The 23890-nt window shown below is 39.5% G+C and overlaps 3 protein-coding genes across 5 annotated transcripts; 2 read left to right on the forward strand and 1 right to left on the reverse strand.

The window, feature by feature from the left end:
* The first annotated feature begins 1937 nt into the window (after window positions 1-1937).
* On the forward strand, window positions 1938-6260 carry LOC131306395 (leucine-rich repeat receptor-like serine/threonine-protein kinase BAM1). The gene is made up of 3 exons (XM_058332604.1): window positions 1938-4522; window positions 4940-5356; window positions 5482-6260. The coding sequence occupies exons 1-3, from the start codon at window positions 2338-2340 to the stop codon at window positions 5886-5888; spliced, it is 3009 nt and encodes a 1002-aa protein (XP_058188587.1). The 5' UTR covers window positions 1938-2337; the 3' UTR covers window positions 5889-6260.
* A 1116-nt stretch (window positions 6261-7376) lies between these two features.
* Window positions 7377-14765, forward strand: LOC131306398 (uncharacterized). Of its 2 annotated transcripts, XM_058332606.1 has the most exons (10): window positions 7377-7822; window positions 8842-8898; window positions 10326-10403; window positions 10999-11052; window positions 11207-11289; window positions 11725-11824; window positions 11914-11976; window positions 12633-12908; window positions 14078-14138; window positions 14244-14765. In XM_058332606.1, the coding sequence occupies exons 1-10, from the start codon at window positions 7532-7534 to the stop codon at window positions 14354-14356; spliced, it is 1176 nt and encodes a 391-aa protein (XP_058188589.1). In that variant the 5' UTR covers window positions 7377-7531; the 3' UTR covers window positions 14357-14765. The 2 variants fall into 2 exon arrangements, with proteins under 2 accessions (XP_058188589.1, XP_058188590.1); XM_058332607.1 differs by lacking the exon at window positions 8842-8898 and having other exon boundaries at window positions 7387-7822.
* A 277-nt stretch (window positions 14766-15042) lies between these two features.
* LOC131306396 (uncharacterized) lies at window positions 15043-22477 on the reverse strand. Of its 2 annotated transcripts, XR_009193850.1 has the most exons (8): window positions 21863-22477; window positions 21668-21745; window positions 20824-21067; window positions 20377-20479; window positions 19090-19228; window positions 16925-17305; window positions 15295-15591; window positions 15043-15150 (listed from the first exon to the last, which is right to left on the reverse strand). XR_009193850.1 is itself a non-coding variant. In XM_058332605.1 (7 exons), the coding sequence occupies exons 1-7, from the start codon at window positions 22475-22477 to the stop codon at window positions 15388-15390; spliced, it is 1764 nt and encodes a 587-aa protein (XP_058188588.1). In that variant the 3' UTR covers window positions 15043-15387. The 2 variants fall into 2 exon arrangements, 1 of the variants encoding a protein (XP_058188588.1); XM_058332605.1 differs by having other exon boundaries at window positions 15043-15591.
* Between the last annotated feature and the right edge of the window lie 1413 nt (window positions 22478-23890).

The raw sequence follows: 23890 nt of genomic DNA on the forward strand, positions 1-23890 counted from the left end.
CCGGCCTGCCACTATTCTATCGCAGAACACACATCACCTTGAGAGAGAGAGAGAGAGAGAGAGAGAGAGAGAGAGAGAGAGAGAGAGAGAGAGAGAGAGAAGGGGGGGGATCTAGAGGGTCCTATTTGAAGGCATACAGTAGTACAAGAGCACTCTTTCCAACGTATGGGAGAGGAGGTCATGGATCTTTCTTTCTAGTAGGGATAGAAAGAAAGAGGTGGGGACAGTTTCCAGTGGCCAGGGTTTAAGATTTCAATCTCTCCTAAAACCCCTCATAACCTTTGTATCTAGACATATCTTCTTGTATCGTTGTTCTGGTACATTTTCAGCTGTTGAAGCACGTTAGAGTATTAAGAGATCAAAGATTTTCTTATGATTCAATAGTCAAAAGTACAACCAAAACCGATAAAGAAAAATTTGAGTACGAAGGATTTGAACTCCTCTTGAAAGATCTCCGTTTGAACTCCTAGAGGTGAACTAAGATTTATATTAACTCATCGCTCTCTTTTGAGAATTGGTTTCTCTTCTGATATGTTTCATCCGTACCCGTTTTTTAGTCCCAACTAGCACTTTTTGATGTCCCAAAAATATTTTCGTGGTGATTAGACATGCAATGATTATGTTCCCTTATATAGTTAGAATCTCCAAAATGGATTAGAAAATAGGGACGAAGAGAGTATACGGAACGGAAGATCTTATGTGTACTAAACAAGACAAAACCGCGGTAAAAGAGGAAAAAAAATGTGAAAAAGATGAGTTGTGAAATCAAGTTAATACAAGAGCACTCTTTTCCATGTGAAAGAGGAGATGGATCATGGGTTTTCTTTTTCTTTTCCTTTCCTTTTCTTTTTTTTTTTTAAGTGGAAGATCAAAAGCAAAAATACACTGCTTTTACTTTTTTCCAGCCCTCACTTTAGGACTATTCCATCTCCATCTCCTAAATAAAGCCCAAGTACACCACATTGCACATTGAGAGCTGGTCCCCATCCCTGTAGGGCAACGAAGGAGAAGGAATAAAGCGCAAGGCAAAAAGCTTCTCACCAGGGTTGGTTCTCCTCCTTCTATGCAACCTATCTATACAACACAATTATTTCTATCATCATTTCAAGATATAAAAAAAAAAAAAACATGGTAATGATATATGAATAATCATCATCATCATCTTGTCTTTCACTTCTTACATCCCCTCTGTTTGTTGCAGGCACATGGCTTCCAACCCCAATAAAGGTGCCCCAAAAATAAAATTTGGAAATTGGTAGTATTAGAGAATTTAGTAGTACCCATTTGTTTGTATTTATACAATATATATACATCAAAGTACACAATGGTGTGTCTCCAAATCCTTTCTTGGTCCAATCCATAGTTTGCTTTTCCAGTTTTCTCCCCAGTCTAAAGTTCTAAGAGTGGCATATACTATTAAACTATACATGAAGGTTTTTTTTTTTTCCGTAATTGGGCGTTCTGACCAACTTACGTGTACCTCGACTAATTTTAGAATTCTGAAGACAAACGATAGTGACCTCAAGAGTTTTTTGGGTGGCGGTGAGAGTCGAATCTGCGAACTCAGATAACAAACCCCTTATTTGTTGTCATGCTCCAACCGAAGGGATGGATCGAACTTACCCACGTTCAATAATTTTGTTTTTGTTTACCCTTTCCCTCCTTTCATTTGCAAAATAGGAAAAAGAAAGAAAGATAGCATACATAAGTGTCATTTACTAAAGTGTGAAGAGGATTCAGATAGTCCCCATGACTGAAAGTACAATTGCATCACCTCTCACTCAAAGTTAAAGAGTGTCCTTTGATTAAAGCTAAAGGGCATTTCTGTCAAAGGAGAGAGAGAGAGAGAGAGAGAGAGAGAGAGAGAGAGAGAGAGAGAGAGAGAGAGAGAGAGAGAGAGAGAGGAATCAACTTTACCTTTGCTCCTAATCTCAACTTTAAATTTCTGTTATCCAACGGCTGTTTTATTTTAATTTCCTTCCCACAAATCCTCTGCTTTTCTTTTCTCACTCTTAGCTTTGTTTAAGGAAGTTCATGATTAATAGATACAGACACAGCTCACACAAAACCAGTTATACAATAGTTTCAATCTTCTTCTCTTCTTCCCTAATAGAGAAAAGGAAAAGCAGAAGAGGGAAAGCAAAAGAAAAGGAGAGGCATAGCTTCTTCCTTCAATTTCAAGTCTCTTTCTGTGAAGATGAATGATTCTTTAAATTTGTACAAACTTGAGGTTTCTCAGATTCCCTTCACTTTCATTTCCTTTCCTGGAAAATCGATTCTCGTCGCAACCCTTAAAACCAACATTATCTTATCCCTCTTCCTCCAATCGCAATCCCCATGAAAATTTCCCAAGAAAATATGCCACCTTTCGTTTTCCTAGCACTCTTGTTTCTCGTCGTCACTGCCTCTGCCTCTACTCTCATTACCGACTTCCACGCGTTAATCGAGTTGAAAAACGGCTTTGAATCCCCTTCACCGGTTTTAAGTACTTGGAATTCTTCGAATCCAACCTCGGTTTGTTCATGGGTTGGAATCAAATGCCTGAAAGGAAGAGTCGTTTCTCTCGATTTAACCGATATGAATCTCTACGGCTCTGTTTCCCCTGTTTCCTCTGTTTTCTTGAGCCTAGATAAGCTCACTGACCTTTCTCTAGCTGGAAACAATTTCACCGGGGAAATAAAGATAGAAAATTTGAGCAGTCTCCGTTCGTTGAACATATCGAACAACGCATTCGATGGGGGATTGGATTGGAACTACTCGAGTCTGGAAAATCTGGAGGTGTTCGATGCATACAACAATAACTTCACTGATTCACTTCCTCTTGGGATTTCTAGTCTGGAGAAGCTGAGGTACTTGGATTTGGGAGGAAACTATTTCTTCGGGAAAATCCCGGAAAGTTATGGGAATCTGGTTTCCCAGGAGTACTTGTCACTGGCTGGAAATGATCTCCAAGGGAAAATCCCAGGTGAGCTGGGAAATCTCACTAACTTGAGGGAAATTTATCTGGGCTATTACAATGTGTTTGAAGGTGGAATCCCAAAGGAATTTGGAAAGTTGGTGAATCTAGTCCACATGGATATCTCGAAGTGCGAACTGGACGGTCCGATTCCTCGCGAGCTGGGGAGTTTGAATTCCCTCGACACGCTGTTCTTGCACACAAACTTGCTCTCCGGTTCAATACCGAAGGAGTTGGGAAACCTCACAGGCCTAGTGAATCTTGATCTTTCCATCAATGCACTAACTGGGGAAGTCCCAAGTGAGCTTGTCAATCTCCAACAACTAAGGCTCGTAAACCTCTTCATGAACCGGTTGCACGGCTCCATACCGGACTTCTTCGCCGCTTTTCCCAGGTTGGAGACTCTCCAGCTGTGGATGAACAACTTCACGGGCACGATTCCCGAGAATCTCGGAGCAAACGGGAACCTCCAGACGCTGGATTTGTCGACGAACAAGCTCACCGGTACTGTCCCTCCAAACTTGTGTGCCTCAAACCAACTTAGGATTTTGATTCTCCTAAAAAACTTCCTGTTCGGCTCGATTCCTGAGGGCTTAGGGAAATGCTTTAGCCTTGTTAGAGTGAGGCTGGGGCAGAATTTCTTGAATGGTAGCATTCCTGATGGCTTCATCTACTTGCCTCAGCTAAATTTACTTGAATTGCAAGACAATTATTTGTCAGGCAATTTATCTGAAAACGGTAATAGTGCTTCGGTACCCGCGAAACTAAGCGAGCTGAATCTGTCGAACAATTTTCTTTCGGGGTCTCTACCGTTTTCGCTATCGAATTTCTCCTCCCTGCAGAACCTCCTGCTAGGCGGAAACCAATTCTCCGGTCCGATTCCACCGTCCATAGGACAACTCCAAGTGCTAAAGCTAGACCTTAGTGGGAATTCCCTTTCCAGTGAAATTCCAGTGGAAATAGGAAACTGTTTCCACCTAACATACCTAGACTTGAGCAGCAACAATCTCTCCGGTCCCATCCCACCCGAAATCTCCAATATCCGAATCTTGAATTACTTGAACTTATCGAGAAACCACTTCACTAACGCCATACCCAAATCAATTGGCTCCATAAAAAGCCTCACAATCGCGGATTTCTCCTTCAATGATCTCTCGGGAGACCTACCCGAATCAGGCCAATTCGCGTTCTTCAATGCCTCTTCATTCGCGGGTAATCCTCTGCTCTGTGGATCATTGCTAAACAACCCTTGCAATGTCACTGCCACCACAAGAACACAGAAAAAGGCCTCTGAGGAATTCAAGCTGGTTTTTGCCCTTGGCCTGTTGATTTGCTCTCTAGTTTTCGCGGCTGCTGCCATAATCAAGGCCAAGACATTCAAGAAAGGCGGTTCTTCTTCTTCTTCTTGGAAAATGACTGCATTCCGAAAGCTCGAGTTCACGGTATCAGACGTCCTTGAATGCATGAAAGATGGGAATGTGATTGGGAGAGGAGGCGCTGGGATTGTCTACCACGGAAAAATGCCTAATGGGACTGAAATTGCTGTCAAAAAACTTCTTGGTTTTGGTACGTTTATCCCTCCTCTCTAGTAAATTTTTCCCTATAGCTTTATTGAGAAGTACCATGTATCTAGAAAATTATCCCGAAACTAATTTCTAAATATTCGCGTATGGTATAGTGTCTTGGTTCAATTTTTATGCGGTGTGTAGGCCGCCTTCAAAATGAATATTTCTCATTTTTTCGTTTCATAGTATACGTCGTTAGCTTTAGTCATTTTTCTTTTCAATTTGGAAAAGCCTAGACACCTATCGCTTTTACACGAAAAATTGTACAGAAGCAAAATTTTCTTACAGAAATCATCGGCGCATGACATGATACTAACGATACTATAATTGAGAATTACGACAAGTTTTTTTTTTTCTTTCTAGAATACTTATGTTTGTATATTGTAACTCATGTCACATGCCTATGTGTCCGTAACAGGTCGTAGCCACAGTCACGATCACGGTTTCCGAGCCGAGATTCGAACTCTGGGCAACATCAGGCACAGAAACATAGTGAGGCTACTGGCATTTTGTTCAAACAAGGAGACCAATTTGCTTGTGTACGAGTACATGAGAAATGGGAGCTTGGGGGAGGCCTTGCACGGGAAGAAGGGAAGTTTTCTGGGGTGGAATTTGAGGTACAAAATCGCTCTGGAATCAGCCAGGGGCCTCTGCTACCTCCACCACGATTGCTCGCCGCTGATCATCCACCGCGACGTCAAGTCCAACAACATACTGTTGAACTCGGCATTTGAAGCCCATGTGGCGGATTTCGGGTTGGCCAAGTTCTTGGTGGACGGCGGCGCGTCCGAGTGCATGTCAGCTATTGCCGGATCTTATGGCTATATTGCCCCTGGTACGTACCCTATTCTTGTTGCAACAACTTTGACTTATGTTGTTGGTTATTTTTTGAGGTGCTATGGTTGATAGTTTGTTAGTTTAATTTGACTAATCTTTTTACCATTGTGTATGCCATTGCAGAATATGCATACACCTTGAGAGTAGACGAAAAGAGCGACGTATACAGCTTTGGAGTTGTTCTCTTGGAGCTCATTACAGGGCGACGGCCAGTGGGTGAGTTCGGAGAAGGCGTGGATATCGTGCAATGGACCAAGAAAACAACAAACTGCGGTCGGAGAGAAGAAGTCATTCGGATTGTCGATCCGAGGCTTTTAACCACGGTGCCACAAGACGAGGCAATGCACTTGTTCTTCATTGCCATGTTATGCATCCAAGACAACAGCGTAGAGCGACCCACGATGAGAGAGGTCGTTCAAATGCTATCAGAGTTCCCTCGCCTATCCCCGGAAACCCAGTCCTCATCTTCCGCCATCTTTTGTCAAAAGTCGAAGAACATCGAGAAAGAGAAAAATGGCACAAAGCCTTGAAGCGATCTTTTGGTTTATGGAGCCTTGAGTTTTAGGGTTCTCTATTATTTTTTTTTTAACTCTTAATGAGTTTATTTTGTTATGACCTTGTCATGTGCAAAGTTTTTTTTTTTTTTCTTTCCCTATAGTTTCTTCTCACTTAGGCTTATGCATAGGAAATTTGGAGTTCCATACAAAGTAGGAATAACTGGATTTGTGGTGCATTTTGTTAGGTAGAGAGCTTTTGCTAACTTAAAGAAGTCAGGCCATGCTCTTGTATAATATTCATGATGTCATATTCGACTACTTTGTTTTGTGTTTTTGTAATTTCAGCAGGCATTTGTATGCATATTAAAGTGAAGTACTATCCTTATTTTTTTGTCAAGAATTGAAGTGTTGTTATATTCATCACATCTCGCATCTATAAATACTCCTAGTGTAAAGCCGTTGTACATAAGCTCGCGAAAAACAAATACTGGGTTCTATACGCTTAACCTCAAAATGACGACCCTAGCTTCTTCTCCAACGGTGTTACTCTCCATACAAAAAAGAGCCATGGTATCATATTCGCTAATTTTAAGTTTTTCTTTTCATCGGACGTCCCCAAAGTAACCACTAACTTTAAGCTGTCAGATATCAGCCATTAGCCCTTTCCAAAAACACATGATGCTTGTTGTGGATTCTCTAATCAAATGGTATTGTGAACTGATTAACAAGGTGCATGCGATGAAATTGATAAAGGCAAATAATAAGCAAAAACCGAGCAACAATATTTAGAAGGTGGGTTTTTAACCAATTGCAAAAGAAGCTGAGTATTTCCCCCAAAACAATGGATTTGCTGGCAAATGGATCCGTACATTGGCGTAATGTGCACAAAGTTGTACAAAAATATTCGACGTACACATGTCTGCACTCGTTCGATGTATGCGAAATCTTAATTTTTTTTTTCACGGAGTTCACGATCATTGGATACCTTCGGAGATATGTGAGCATACAAGCATGTTCAATAATGCTAAGGACATCACAATATCAACTACACTCACCTATGTGACGGGCAATGTCAACGTTAATGCTATGTTCACTCACGCTTCCAGTTTTTAAATTAAAAAAATCTGGATTCGTACTTCCGAGGAACGAAATTGTAGGATCCAGGAAAAATTTCCCTAAAAATGTCTTGAAAAGTGAAAATAGTGTGTGAGATTCATTTTAATGTATGAGACCCAAATATCAAAGTAGATATGAGCCATTCATTTATCTTTTCCGGATATTTCCAGAGAAACTTTTTCTGTACCTAGGTCGAGCCAAGTCGAGCTTTGTCGAGCTCGAGTTCAGCTTATTTACTAAACGAGCCAACGAGCCCAGCCCTTAACAAGCCGGTCTTTGTTATCTTGCTCTCCTTCAAAGCAATAAAAAAAAAAAAAGCTTTTTTAATCGAGTCAAACTTTCTTAACGAGCGGAGATTTTTTTCGGACAAGCTAGCCGAGCTCGCGAGTTGGTATGTAGCATTGCTAACTGAGAATCAACCTATCCTGATCCTAGTTCCACGTCCCCGAGCCCAAACATCGCTTAAACCCCAAAAACCCTTGCTCTGAAACAGAAGAGAAAACGATGAGGTCGTTTCATTAGGTAGTCTGGTGGCGGGAAACCTCATCGAAGAATCCCATATGACAGACGAGAAGAAACCAACGGCCTCGATCTCTGACAACTCCAACCACTCGCTCGATCAACGGCCGGAATCTCCCCAGCGGCCTCCGAAGATCCCCAGAATCTCCGTCGAAGAGGACGGGGACAGAGGAGATTTCGAACAACCGAAAGAGCCAATTCTCGTTGACGATACGATGAGCCAGAAAAACCCTAGGTTGCAGCGGTACTTGGTTGCGATCGAGTACATCGGGACTCGATTCGCCGGGGCTCAGAAACAGCCCAACGACAGGACAGTCGTCGGTGTACTCGAGGTAAAATTATGAAAGTTTTTGCATTTCTGTTGGAAGTATGCGGAAAGTTTGAGATTTTGTGAAATGTAAATGCTTGCTGCATCAACAAGTGGGATGATGATTTGAACTCGGTAGGGGTTCAGTCCATGATTCCCTGTCCGTAATTTTGTGATTCAACTCTTTTCTTGTGCAAATAAATTTTAGGGCTGCAAACGAGCCGAGCCGAGCCGAGCTTTGACTTGTTCGAGCTCAGCTCGTTCAAAACTAGTCTCAAGCTTGTGCTCTCGTCGAGCCCAACTAATCGAGCTCAAGTTCGGCTTGTTTATTATCGAGGTGTTTGAGCTCAGTACGTTTGCTACACGAGCCTCTATAAATGAGCCGAGCTTTTATGGTCGAGCTGAGTTACAATTAACTCGAGTTTGGCTCGTTAGCTAAACAAGCTTAAAACTCGAGCCGAGCTTTGACTTGTTCGATCTCGGCTCGTTTAAAACTAGTCTCGAGCTCGCGTCGAGCCCAAATAATCGAGCTCGACCTCGGCTCGTTAATTATGAAGTGTTTGAGCTCGGTATGTTTACTACACGAGCCTCTATGTACAAGCCGAGCTTTTATGATTGAGCTGAGTTACAACTAACTCAAGTTTGGCTCGTTAGCTATACAAGCTTAAAACTCGAGCTTGAGCTCGCCACGTTTACTTGTGAGCCAAGCCGAGCCGAGCGAACAACTTGGTTCGTTTGCAACGCTCCGCAAATACCAGTTCTTCCCTGATCTGGGGTGAACCCATTTCTATTTTGTTTTTTGATATGCAAAAGACTAACAAAAGTAGTTGGTTATCTACTTAATTGTTAAGTGTAGGTACTGTTCTTACTTATATGTGACAATGACATTTTAATTCCTTGAATTAACCTTTGCCTATATGTTCCACCTCCACTTGCTGATTTCTGCCCGTACATCTATCAGTGTGTCTCCACATTTAAATTTTGTTGTCACAGATTGTTGAATAGTCTGATTGGCTGGAATTTGGGATTTCATGTTTCATGCAGGAAGCGTTTCATAAATTTATTGGACAGCCAGTTTCAATATTTTGCTCAAGCCGAACTGTAAGTCAATGTTTTGAAGACTAGTATTCTAGTATAACGTGACTTTTGTTTTTGTGTGTGTGTAACTGTGTATTACTTTCTATATGGTCTGCTTAAATTGATTCAGTGGATTGGGTTAAGAGAGGTAGATCACGAGAGCAGACATGAACTGGCAATGCAATGTGGCATGTGCCGGTTGGTAAATTGAGGAAGGTTTTCAAAGTTTAGTTTCCTCTCGCGGATTCCAGTTGTTGTTCCAAAGGATCGTTGAGATTGCTTGCTAGGATTTACTATTCCTTTCAAGTTTCAAGTCACCACTGCTCAGTCAGCTTATTTTGAGAAAATTATGAGGAATATCATGCGTCAATGGTTAAATTCCAGAGTTATTAGATTTTCTTTTCGGTTGTATGAATGTCGGCCTCCTCGCAAAGGGTTATGAATAGTGACATTAATTCGGAGACAAACATTTGAACATCATACTCTCTCGTAGTATGTGAGCTCAAAATAATTGTGTTAGAGCTTCCCGCTTCAGTTAATTATAACATCCAAAACTAGTTTGTGTCTTTGGACGGCTTCTTCCGTCATTGCTAATTGTTTTGAGTTGAATGCTTTAACATGGTATAATAGCTAAACTTCCAGAGGATTTGTATGAGAGCCTCTCAATTGATTGGCCCATTGATTGTGCCATAAGTGGACTTTGTTCCGTAGGGATCCCAAATTTATGAGTCCCCTTTTTACCTCTCATGTGCGAATCATAGGGTTGCATATGTGGGAGAGGATCAGAACTTGTCCGTCATCAGTTATAAATTATAACCTCTAAAACTAATGAATTAGCTTGGTGGTCTCTCCACTCATTACGAATTGGTTTTGAGTTTGATGCTTTAACAATCTGGATATATTAACACAAGAAAATCATTTTAACACGTTATTTTATAAACTTAATAGCCTTGGTCTCGGCAAGGGCGATGAACGTGATATATATCACATCAAGACATCCGTCACAATATTTATGCAAAAATAAGAAATGGGAAAGGAAGCCTACAGGGGAAATCAACAAAGATGATCCAACAGGGGGGAAAAAGAAACCAGCAGCAAAAAAGCACATCACGAGACATTGAAGCATGGGACACAGCAGAGCAGAAGAAAAAAAAAAAGTAGAGAGAGAGGAGGAAAAGATATAGAGTTAAATGCCTGGCAAATTGGTGAATACCTCTTTCCAAGGCAATATGAAGCTTTCCAAACTTTATAATGCTTTTGTGGCCCTGGTTTGTCCATTGATCAATGTTCCCAATGTATGTGAAAGATGAGCTGCTTTTTTTTAAAAGATGTTACTGGATTTGAATGTTTGGATGCTCCATAGTATGATGCTATTGATCTTTGCACCTTACTCTTTTTTCTTATGTTGTTTTATTTAGGATAAAGTTGTCATTCAGTTGTTATTCTTTTAGGATGCTGGAGTACATGCCTTATCAAATGTTTGCCATGTAGATGTGGAACGTATAAGCAAAAGGAGACCTGGTGAAGTGGTACTTACGTTCCAAAACTTGAACTTCCTGCCTTTTGGTTGCATGTACTGTTTGCATATGTTGCTTATTAGGACTTTGCATCTTAAGGGAGCACACAAGCTCTAGTAGTTGCATTATGCGTTTTATCCATGGGGAACCATGTACCGCTGCAAGAGCAAGCAACAGCTCAGTATGGTTCAACACTTTTAGTAGCCTGCCGTGGAAACTTAACACTAGTAATCCAGTTTTATTTTACTTCCCCTCCAACCTTGTCTTCTCCCAATTTGATGGGAATTGTAGAGGCATTGGTGTTGAGTATCTACAGCCATATCTATGGAGACTTGTGTAAGCAGTTATCTAAAGTCACATATCAAATTTGCATTGGTAAAGTGGTACATCTGGTAATTTGACATCAATGATGGAGTTTACCTTCTCTAGACAACATTCCATAATGTATTATTCTCCCTCCAATACTTTGTCCTACAGTCATACCTCTCACACACACAGATTTTGTGAATATATTGAAACTTGAAAGCAGTCAAAGAGAAAATATACGTTTATCTTCTTGTTTAATGTGCATGCTCTACCATTCACTTTAAATCGTCTTAATGTGCAGTTACCACCTCATGAACCTGCCGTGGTTAGAAGAGCTGTAAATCATTTCTTACAGGTTTGGAATTTATTGGTCTAACAGTTCACACTCATTTATTGCTAAATTGAATTCAGCTTGAAACTCGAATTTTGATGCATGGTCCTGAAATGCTATCCCACTTGCATTCACATTGAGGAGATCCTGATTCAACAATGTTCTCATTTTACCGCAGAAGAATGAGGGAGATATAATGGTGATAGATGTTCGATGTGTTACGCCTGATTTTCATGCTAGATATAAAGCTCAAGAACGCACGTAGGTATCAGCAAACTTTTGAGCCGTATTAGCAGAAAGTAGTAGTATAGAGGATATTGTGCATGCTTCCCCAAGTAAGCCACAAAGGGAGATGCTGTTATCTTTTAAACGCTGGGAATTTATATACTGTCCGTTAAAAGTAAGAGAGAATGAATGCATCCTGTTCACACTCTTCTTTGAATGTGGTAGTATCTGCAAGAGATTACCTATGTTGCAGCAACGTTTTGCCTGTACGACCTTCTAGTGTATGAGTTCTTTTATAACTGTTCTCGTAAATATTGGATTCAATGCTAGAAGCAGCCTTTTACGTCGTCATTTCCAGTTCAATAAGTGAACATTTTATTTGCTTCTAGATTTAGATGTCCCCTTACGAATGTGTCTACAATTTCCCAATCTAGTAATGTGCCTTGACTAATATAACTTAAATTTCTTTAGGTACTTCTATCGCTTGCTGTCTGGACCAGAGCCTTTGTCAATCTTTGAGAAAGATCGTGCTTGGCATGTGCCTGAGGAGCTAGATATCCTAGCTATGCAGGTTATATAACAGTTTATTAAAAATTTCTTCTTTAAGTGTTCTTTTGCACACTATTCAATCTTATCATCTATAGATTGTTCGTTGGCCAGAGAGCGTGCAGGGTTCTTGTAGGACACCATGATTTCAGTTCCTTCAGGGCAGCTTCCTGTCAGGTCAGTAGTAATCCTTTCCCTCATAGTTATTATGGTGCTTCTGTGAATGCATGTTACGTAATCCTTATTGTACATGTACTTGACAGTGAACACGCCAACATAATATAAATCCATTTTGCTTACCAGGGTAAGTTAGGTTGTGGTGCCACCAGGTTGTCTGGCATAGAGAGCCATTTCCCCTGCTTACTTCTCCTTGATATCACATACTTTTGTTGTCCCATTGACCATGCCAATTACGTAGTTATTTTTGATGGTGTAAAATAGGTAAGGTAAGGATAAATCCAGAAAGAAAATTCCCTAGGTATTCCATTTCTAAGGTAGGTTTGTCATGGAATGTGGGTGGCCTTTCAATTTGCAACCACTGAAATGTCGGCTGTTCATGAACATATTAGTATCTGTCTTGTAGACATTTATAGGGTTTTCTGTTGGAAGAAGGGATTTGTCAAACTCAATATACTTTCAGGCTATTTAGGGAGTAATGATGAAATATATGTCTCTGGATATGTTAAGTACCTCTTGGGCATTGTATGAAATTTGATGAATTAGAACTTCACCTGCAAAGTTATGTAACAATCCGTTCTTTGGGATATCTTACTGGTTGTTATATGTTGAATATTTTAGACTCTGCTGACATAAAATGTTTAATGTTTTAACAGGCGAAGTCACCTATCAGAACTTTAGATGAAATCAGTGTGACCGAGGTAGTTTCAACTCCATATTTTCCTTCACTCCGAGATAGGGAAGTAAGCATTTCCACGGGGGATAGTTTGCTTGCTTTGCCCACTGCGGCAAAGATTGATCCTCTTGATTTGATTTCCGAAGAAGAAAAAGTAATAAATCCCAATGGTGAATCCAATTGCGAATTTGGCATGAGGAGAAGACATCATTGCTATGTGGTCACTACAAGGGCATGCTCCTTTCTGTACCACCAGGTTGGAAATCTGCTCCTATTTCTACTCAATATGGCATTGCCATTATAGTCTCAAGAGGCACTGTGGTGCTATATTGTCCTATTACTTAAGTGCAAGGCTCGCCAAAATAAAAATTGCTTGGGTGAAGCATTTTGCTTGTGGCATGAACATACATTTAAAAAAAAGGTTCACTTAGAACAGAATGACATAAATTATGTAACAACAATCAGGAAAGTGCATTATTTTTTTTACTTAAAGAGAGTGAGATTAATTGATGTACATGCAAACTGTTCAATTCTTGAATGCACCAACCATTTGGATATTCAATTCTTGGAAATTACTACCTTGTAACTTTCTTTTTGTAGTAATTATATAATTCTTAACACTCAGATTTGAGCACTCTTTTATGTCAAGTGAACAATCATAAGCTTCTGAATCTAGAACAAGACTACTGAAACTGATAAAACCTACTCATTAAGTCTGTAGACATGGCATAAATGATAGAGATAGAGGATAGGTGATTAATGAAAGGCGTGCTAGCCTGTGGGATAGAGCGATGAGCTTTCTTCAAGCCTTGATGAGGTTGGAACTTTGTTGAGTGCCAGGTGTGCCTTAAACAACTTTGGGTGGTATTTGTTTATATTCTTCAAGCTTCTGAATAAATATTTCAGGTGGCTGTCCTGTTTCCTGTCAATCCCAATTGCTGTACATTTAGAGTTTGTTTGAATAGATTGGATTTCACATGAATGATTTTAATGTTGAATTTCCATAACAGTGTCAGATGCTTAGCTTACATAGCTAGAGTGAAATATGAATTCGTGGTGGAGTTTTATTTTGTGGAGATCCTTTTGCAACTGTAGTAATTTACAAAGCATGGGCACCTCATAAATCATGTCATACCCACAATGCTTAGGTACTGGGTACGGGTACTTTTGGTTCTTCTCATGCATACCCAAACATTTTCCTTTACTTTTTGCTTTTAGAATTAACCTTTGGTCTAAAGGCAATGTAATGCCATTATTCCAAGGTTATGTGCCCTATGGCATTAAAGGCATTATGGTTTGTATTGTGGATCGTTTTCTTGAGCAAACCTGATTAGAAGTCACTTTAGCTTGCAGTTTGGATCTTAACAAGGGTTGGCTTAGCAGGATATTGTTAGTTGCTAAAGATTGCAGTTAACATTTGTCCAGGTCCGCTTGCTAGTTGGAGTTCTCAAATGCGTTGGCACGGGAGAACTTACTATTTCTGATGGTATGTGTGGTGCATCCATAGCTTTTAAGCCTGAACAAATATCTGTTCATTTGGGGTCCTGTTGTTGACTCGATCTTTTTTGTGTTTTGGTAATGAACTGGGCAGTTGAGCGCATCCTGAATGCAAAGTCAGTTACAGCGGCGAGTCCCATGGCTCCGGCATGTGGTCTCTACCTTGGAAGAGTGAAATACGATTTGTCCTCGGACATGTCAACATAACTTGCAGAAATTGTTCGAAAAGGTTATCTACCGATTGCACCATTTAGAGAACGACTCTTCTCATAGCACCTGATTAGAAACTCCTGGTTAGTGAAATAAATCTCAGAGAAGTAGAAGACTTGGGAAGTGACCGCACTTTGTCGTCCATGAACAGAGCGTATTGCTAGCTGTGGCCAACTGGTATATGGGTTATAGAAACCAGCTTGGTTGTGTGGATTTTGTACTCATGGGTAGGACTGGGTTATTTATTTTCATTTAGCCAATAGGAAATTTTTGTGCGGAGCTTTGCCAATTTGGGCATCTGCACGTCATTTTATTTTCAAGGAACATAAACATTAATTCGTCTTTTCATTTAAGTAGAATGTAATGTGGTTTTTAAAAAAAATCCTAATCACGGGGCTTTGTGATTTTGACTTGTATTGTGTTGTTTTGTCTGCCGAGTCTTTTTCACTAAATTTTTTAACTGAAAAATATGCCCATTCAATTGAGAGGAAATTACTTGTTTTGAACAGTGAAAAAACAAGTGCGAAATTCCATTTCGTCAATCTTCGGGACAACTACGCCCATCTCCGCATCACGGACCAAATTTCCTACTTATTTTCCTGTTGACGTTTATCCACGCATAATCCTTAATCCCGCAACTGGAGAGAGAGAGAGAGAGAGAGAGAGAGAGAGAGGATATTCTATTTCAACAAGAAAATTGCAGTCACGAAATGTGACACATTTAGGCCATTGGATTATTCCAAAATCAATATCTTGTTTTACCCAAACCCGAGGCCAAACGCTTAACTTGCCTTGAAGTGTTACCCGCAACAAATTAAGACAGCATTGGGTTGCATGCAGCCATGTACTTCATGAACGTTGCGACAGCTTCATGAAATGTGACACATGAAAGGCCATTGGATTATTCCAAAGTCAATATCTTGTTTTACCAAAACCCGATGCCAAACGCTGAACTTGCCTTGAAGTGTTACCCGCATCAAATTAACTACTTCAACAAATTATGACAGCATTGGGTTGCATTCATCCATCTACTTCATGAACGTTGCGACAGCTTCATGAATCAAACTACTACGACCAAGATCCCGGTGCCTGGCCAGTGAATGGGGCCCACTCCACACAGATTTACGATCGTCGGGAAAGACTGTTCCACATAACTTCAAAAGTATTGGATTTTCAAAGCGATGGAGGTTCTCATACATTTTTGCCTTCTGCTGCTTCTTCTCTGACAACTTCTGCAACCACAAAAAGAACCTAAGAGATTAGTACGGGAACCCAATAATTACCGTACTAGTCAGTAATCAACCGGAAAATCCACTAAAACGTCTGATTAGAACAAACCTGAACAAGATTCCAATAGGTACACCATTTGAATCTTGGATTTGTGGAGGAAAAAGGAAATTTAGGGGATTTCTGTTCAAACTAAATAGAGTGATGAACAGAAATCATCTACCTTTTTCTTTTCCCCTCTTCAAATCTAGGCTACAAATATCGCCACAGTGCAGGCGCCTTGGGATTCACAACATAGGAATTTTATGCAAAGTTAATGCTAAATTCAAAATACAAAATACTCTTACGAATGTCCAAACAAATGTGTTACAAGGATCTCACACCCTTATTTGAGGGTCGAGGGTCCAACAGGTACTTTATAGATTCAAAAGAGTACATGTAACATAGACAATCAGTACTTCAGATACTGAGTAGTAAACAAACAAAAAAGATCATGAACTAAATGTCAGGATCTCGAGAATGAATAATATTTTCTTCAATAACCATTCATAGCTCCAAATACACAGCTGAAGCGTGGATGGATGAAACAGACAGACACAGAGACAACAAACAAGAAGGGATCCACTTCTTTTGGCATATGTTCACCTACAACCCTGACAGGCCTCTCAATCTTATGATCCAAGTGATTGTTTGAGCAGATTATTTGTCTCCTTTACAATACATATTGATATCCCACTAATAGTTAGTGGAGATTTAGTTCATGGTATTTTGTGCGATCAATTGACTCTATCAAGTGCAATAAAGGATTTTCAGTTATGGTTCTAACTTAACTTAATCTCAAGCTATTTTGCCCTCCAAATCAGTTGCTAGCTCCACCACTGAATATGGTACCTCTTGGGATGACAGACCTTCATGAATTTCCCTAAATTTCCTCTACGCCAGTTAATCCTTCTCTTGGGATGACTGACCTTCATGAATTTCCCTAAATTCCCTCCACGCTAGTTAATCCTTCAAATGCTTCCTCTACTTGGTATTTCAACTTTCTTTGCATAGTGACCAGAGATCCTAACAACCAATGGTCCAACTGTAACCTTAATTTTCCTCATGCATCACAGCGACCAGCCTTAAAATGTTGCAGTCCAACATCTTTTAATAAGATTGATTTCTAATATCTAACAAATTTATCCTCTTCTCATCAGCAGGGGACCTTTCCACACAGATGAAGAAAGGCATGTGCTGAGTCACATAAAAAAACAAAACTCTGTAAACCAATAAAGTTTATTTTTTGAAGACTACATGGTATATTTTTGGAATAAGCAGGAGAGAGACGTCACACACCTTTAGCCTCTGGTGCTCAATTGCTGCATTTACATTCTCATGTTGCATTGGCGTTTCTCCTATCTGAACATCAACATGCATATCACCACCGGACTCCACTGTGGGGGTAGGGTACCCTCTACTGTGCTCCTCTTCAGATCTTTCACTTGGCTGTGACTGTCCAGAGATTTCTCCCCCTCCTTTGGTCTGGATCACCATTTCAGTACCCTTCTCCACCTCCAGCTTCTCTTGTAGAGGATTAGGGCCATATAGCTGTTCAGTACCTTCTAGCTTCACCTCCTCTCCTCTTTCTTCCAAGTCAGCATCTGCATCCAGCCCTGGTGAATTATTCATATTTGATGAAGTATCCTCGCCGTAAGGACTTTCTGCAGGTGATGGTTCCTTCAAAAGAATATTAAAAAGTTAGGTTTGATAAATTAAAAGTCAAATTCTTAGTTCATAGATCTGTCTGTATCTTACACTAACCATATTAGATAAAATAAAATAAAACTTAAAAGGAAAATAAAAGTAAACTTTTGTAAAGGTAAACTCGTATTTTAAGTAAAAAAATCTATTTTCTGTATCTTAGTCTAAAGTTATATCAGAATTCAGAGGTCAGTCAAAACATGTATTCTAAGAAGCATGGACACGGGACATGGCATGGACATGCCAACACAAACACATGTTGGGAGGCATGGCAGATATTCCATTTTATTCTTGTTCGAAGTCGTATAAACGACAAACAATTTCCCATAATGCATGAATCTGACTCTAATTTCTAAGGCCTGTGAAGGGAGAATACATATATGCTGAAAACTAATTATCACTGGATTCGATTTATATTGTTCAGACTTATGATGTATTTCATGAGTGACCAAACAATACACGTTTCCAACTGTCTAAAGCATGTCTATTTGAAAGTACTAAAGAATAACAGGGCAAATCCAAAGGCATGTGACTTTCTGGACTTGATCTAGCATGTCTCCGACAGATGTCAGTAAGTGTCCAACACCGCAAAACATGCCACATCACTACAGACTTTTGTAGAAGTGTCCATACTTCTTAGCATCACATAGAAAAAGGTTATGACGGAAAAAAAGCAGATGAGCTTGTTCCCAGGATCTTTAGACGTTCCTTGCAGGAGCTGAGGTCTTGAGTTCAACTTGGCCCCTTGACAGTTGAGGCTAACCCACAAGGATTTACCTGGTAAATTGAGAGCCCTTAATTTGAGTATCAAAGCAAATCCTTTCAAGAACAGCAGAGGGAGGTCTTTGATGCCTTGAAAGATTAGTTATTTCCTCTCTTGCCAAATATATTATACCATAGTGGCCCAAGAATTTTCCTTATTATGCTGCCAAAGGATTTCCCCTGAGATTTGCCTATGGGCCATGAGATTTCACTGTCCCAAGAATATCGCACCTCAAACGATGCAAACTTGCTGCCAGACTTCTCTTGAGAAAGGGAAATTGAGGAGTTAAATGAGAGATGGTTGTTAGTATCTTGTTGACATAGAGAACATATAGGAGAAGGAATAACACCCTAGTTGTAGAATATGGCTATGGTTCTAAGTTTCTTAGCCATCTAGAAAGCAAGGTCGTGTCTAGGTAAGTTTATAGGAAACCATACGAGTTTATGCCAATGTACTGTAGGGTAATGGCGCCTGATGGCATTCCAAGTAGCTGCAGCATTATATTTAGAGGAGAGATGCTCCAAAGAATTCGATCATTGTCATAGTTAGGTCGAAAAAGAAGGCTTTAAGGGAAAACGAAAGGGCCAGGTCCACTCATCATTATAGATAATTATGGAATATGGATACCTTGACTGCAAGGGGAATCACAGAAGAGGAGATAATTTCCAGTCTAAAGTAATCACAGAGGAGAGACCCTTTGGGAGCAAATTATCATTATCAATTGACTAATTCATAAAGGAATTTAAAAGTTTATTCAAACTCAATAAATAATTAAATGTCATAATTTCAGTTAGATGATTTCGCACTTAAAGAGATACAAATGAATTTTAATTTTAAGAGAGAGAGAGTTTGGTTTTTGGAGATGCATTCGTTATTCTAGCAAAATATTTGAAATCTAGCAAATGATCCTATTCCATTTCACATTCTAAGGACAGCCAGATGCGCAAGCGAAACAAGAGAACAATTCACATCAACATTGTCAAAGACTTCAATATACCTCTGGCTTCATCTCTTGAGCTACATGACTGCTACTGGTCTGTAGATGGTCTTCAATTTGAGCACTCTCCTCACGCTCCTGCCTACGACGCATCATAACACATATGGCACACAGACAGTCGTCCTTATGCCGTTTAACTCTGCACGGGGAAAACAACCACTTGAGAAGTAACTTGACCAAGCAAACTATCCAATAAACAATATAAGCATCTGATGCTTTAAAGACAGAAAAAAAAATAAAGAACAAAGAAGGCTAAGAGTAATGAATTTGTCCGCTTATATTTCATCTAACTTCCGGAAAACTCATGATCAATTGTACTTAACGTGAATGTGATGAGTGCCGAAATATTGGTATTTTGGCCCTCCAATCTATACTTGCTAGTTATTTATATTTGTTACTTGATGTTTATTTTGCTTTTATTTTGTTTATAGGTTGCTCAAGCTCGTTGTTCAAGATTTGGGATAAAACAAGAGTCAAAGGAAGCTTGGGGTTATAGTGCATAATGTTCTAAAGTTGAATTGTTACAATTACACAAAGTCCAAAGGCCTTTTATTCGAACCATGGTTGTATGACTCTCAAGGATTTATTTAGAATATTAATTCTTTCCATCACATCTTGTGTATGAATTCTTAGGCTTTATGCACGTTCATACAACAGTTCTTAATTGTTTTATGATAACTAAGTAAGATGGGTTATGCTCCGTAAGACGCGTCGTGCCGTGCTATTAGACGATCCATGCCATAGAGAACAGGTCGTACTAGTATGACAGTTCATGCTAGGCGGCGATACCCCATGCTATTTGGTGATTCATAAATATCTTTAGGCGATATCGTGAGGGCTTGCGAACCCTAACGGTATCCGGATTGATTCGAGTAATTAATCTTCGTCGTCGCATAAATATTGTTACAACGGGTCGAGTGGATTCGAAACCCTAGATCTTTTCTTTCATAAACTTTCTCTCACTTTTTATTGCTTATTTTTATTCAGCTTTAAATATTTTAGAAATTAAACAATCAAATCTCTTTCCGAATTAATTTAGAAATCAATTGAAGCAATCACAACTTAGCCTTCGTAATCCTTGAGGACGATACTCGGATTACTTACTGCTATCTTTTAGGTAGTAGTAATTATTCTGTTTTATTAATTATTTTTGATACGGAAACGACACAATCAGAATCCATAGCTTAGCCACTGCAAATAGAGTTTATAATCATCCATCAAACAGTCAAAGAAACCTGCAAACCACTCCTCGATAAAATTATGTAAAAGAAACCAGCAAAGACATACCCATGGCGTTTCCGCATCTTGTGTTTAAAGTGACCACCTTTCACCTGCATATTTGAATTGCTGGTAGGTGCAACATCCTTTGATTGACTGCTTTCAATGCCCACTAAGAATTAAATAATTTCGTTAATAGAAATACGGCTTAGCATAATGGAAACAAAAGAACATTTTGCAACCATTAGATACACATCTAATAAGTAATAAGCACAGCACTCAATAGTGCTAACACAATACAGAGAGCAAACAACTGATATGGTAGGTATGCAGTAAAGGCATACAATGGTCACAAACTGGGCAAAAGGACCATTCGATTCACAATTTGACAACCTTGGGAAGACTATCAAATACTTATGCACTGGTGATGGACAAGAAGTGAAGTTAAGCAATGTATATCCAAGTCGGTATAGAACTTGCAATAAGAAGGGCAGAGTATAATTATGAAACCCTCACCATCAGTGCCTTGTGGTTGCTCAGTATACAACCCTGCGGCTGTCCAATACTTCATTAAGTTTTTCTTCACACGCTTCATGAGGTCCACAATGTAATCACCTTTATTGTTATACTTGAAACAGTTTTCCCAGATATATTGGACATCTTTAAACACGTCTCTTGAATTCATATACTTAGCGCCACTTTCAAGGTTGTTGCGTATTGTCCCAAAATCCATAGGCGTGTCAATGACATCAAAGTAGTCCTGGTTGGAACCCACAACAAAAACTATACTGGATAAGGCACAGAAAATGAGTACAAAATGTTACTTGGAAAAACTGAAGCACATTTAAATCTACCAAAAGACGACACAATTAATTAAATAAAACAAGTTTTTTTCATGCAGATCAAACAAAAATTTATTTTCATGATTTCAAGAAGAATACAGAATAGCATTGTCAATGAAATAGACACTTTTTTCCATTGTGGATTATCAAAGTCAGCGATAACGGCGGAGCGGATGAGATCTGCTCAGCTAATAAGATAATCAATGTTATACATAGTGTCACTCGTACATGGTAGCATCCAACTCCTTAGAGTAAACTAGTGGACCCCAACTCCTCAACAGAAACCAGTAGCTAATATCTAAAGAATTTCAAAAATTTATATTGCTTGGAGTGCTCTTCATACATTTCATGGAATTTCAAGAGGTCATGTAGAAATACAAAAATCAATTCCTTCCAGATATATTGCAAAGAACAATAAGAGAATACATTGTAATCTGTATTAGAAACTATGAGCACATGTCAGTATCCTGCATTTAAGTCATATGCCACTGAAATTCAGAGAACGCTTCATAACTTACTGGTATTCCTAGTGCAACAGGATTAACTGGAGCATTGAACGGTTCAGCTGCATCCATTTTCATAATCTTCTTGATTACCTACCAAGGGGAAAAAGTAACATAGTTATAAATAAGTAAAATAACAAAACCTGTAGATAGAGTTAATACTCATCATTCGATGAATTATTAAAGAAAAGATAGTAATCCCAATCATACCTCCAAAGAGGCATTTAATTCTTGCTCATTATACCGAGGACCCCGCCGAAGTAACCCCGGATCTTTCTGGTGTGTCTGCTCACTTTGCACAACAGAAAAACTACCACATGGATTTATAACTGGAGAAGCAAATCCTTTGGACGACTTAATTTTTATGCCCCCACTTTTCTTGGATTGGTTCCCAGATACACATGGATTCACATCAGGCAATGAGTTGGCACTGTCTTCCACTTTCTCACTAACTACTACACGCTTTTCTAGACCCCCTTGCTGGCTACTCTTGTCAGTATCACTTTGTGTAGGTGCATCCGAAAGCTGAGAGTCTAATGCTTTTGATGTCTTGATTTTCACTTTAACACGCCCATAAACCAAGTTAGCAGCTGGCCTATTAACTAATCTTTCAGAATTAATACTAGCAAGTTTCTCTGGCTGATCAGTTGATGATGGTGTCTCAACGCTCTCAATCTCCTTGCCTGAGTCCAATTCATCATTATCAACGTTCCCCGTACCAGAATTATCCTCCGTATTTAGACTGATGACATTCTGGGTTTGCTCCTTCACTACCACCACAGGCTTTTTTGATTTGCCTTTCTTCTTCCCACGCTTGCGCTTCATGCTTTAACTACAGAATTCTTGTCGATGGCTTTCTTCTATCTTGTATCTCTCTTGAAAGGACCAGACAACAGCAAAGAATTCAGATGCTCCTCCACCGTCGGTTATCAGTCCCAAGTCTTAACAACATAGGCAAACAAATATGTAAGCAACGCAAAACAATGAGGCAAGATGCATGCAGAGATTGGTATGGTGTTGTGTAAAACGCAATATTCCCAAATGTCTATACGCTTTTAGCATAAAGTAATGCTTTCATCTCCAATTACAAACCTAAATGCAAGTAACCACTTATTCTTTTTCCTCTTCCAGGAACACATGGACACAACTAGCATAAAAGTAACAAATATCTAAATGTAAACATTGTTCTCGAATGGTAAAAAAGGAGGGAATATAAATCTGTGCGAAAGTTATATGAGGGCAGATGTGCACAGAAAGCTAGCGAGAGAGTCTAGGGGCCACACCACCCGGCCCATGTGAAGAATGCCCAATGCACAATGTTGTCTATCTATTACTTTAAAGAACATAATTAACATTTTTTCTTTTCTTTTCAGTTCTGCAATGGTAATGAAACAATTGGGAATTCTCTAATCAGTATGCATACACTTCTTCTCAAAACTAGTTCAGCTAGCTGTGGCCCCAATCCCAATCATCTCCTACTTTCTCGACGAAGCTATTCGCGACCTCAAAACTGAGTCACGCCTTTGCCTTCGTCTATAAAAGGATCGTAGAAGAAAAAAAGAAAATCAGGACATAAAAGTATTAACCTTCGTATGATGCTTACCCCCCAAACCCTAAACCCTACTTGAAACTTCACATAAAGATTCAGGTAAAATTACACTTCTTGCGAGCGGATTGATACGCAACAAAATAATTTGGTTCGCTAATGGAAAAGAACTGGTAACAAAACTACTTTGCCAAATAAAAAATATAAAAATAAAATTCCACTATTTGAACATCATCATCTTCGAATAGAGTACTTTCTAAGGTAACATCATCGCCATATATACATAACAGAGAGAGAGACGAACATGAAGAGAGGAAGAAGAGAGAGAGAGAGAGAGAGAGAGAAGGGGGGTGTACCAGTTTTAATCGTCGCCGTAGCTGGCGATCGTTGCCGGAGGTGTTGAGCTTTCGAATTTGGCAACAGCTTTGTTCGATTGAAGTTCAAGATTTTGGGATGGTTCGATTCGGCATAAAAATATAGGGAGAATTACCGGGCAAAGGGGTGGACCAGGCTTATTTACCATATGATGGTCTCGACTCTCCAAATCGCCACTCTAATGACACAAGGAAAAATATTTACCAAGACATGGTGTGTCAAGTTGAATTGACAATTATACCCTCCCTTTTATACCAGTAAAAAGTCCTAATCCTCAATCGCTCCCAAATTCCTCCTCATCGTCTACTGCTCTCATC

Source organism: Rhododendron vialii, chromosome 11a (assembly GCF_030253575.1).
Source record: "Rhododendron vialii isolate Sample 1 chromosome 11a, ASM3025357v1".
Lineage (NCBI taxonomy): Eukaryota > Viridiplantae > Streptophyta > Magnoliopsida > Ericales > Ericaceae > Rhododendron > Rhododendron vialii.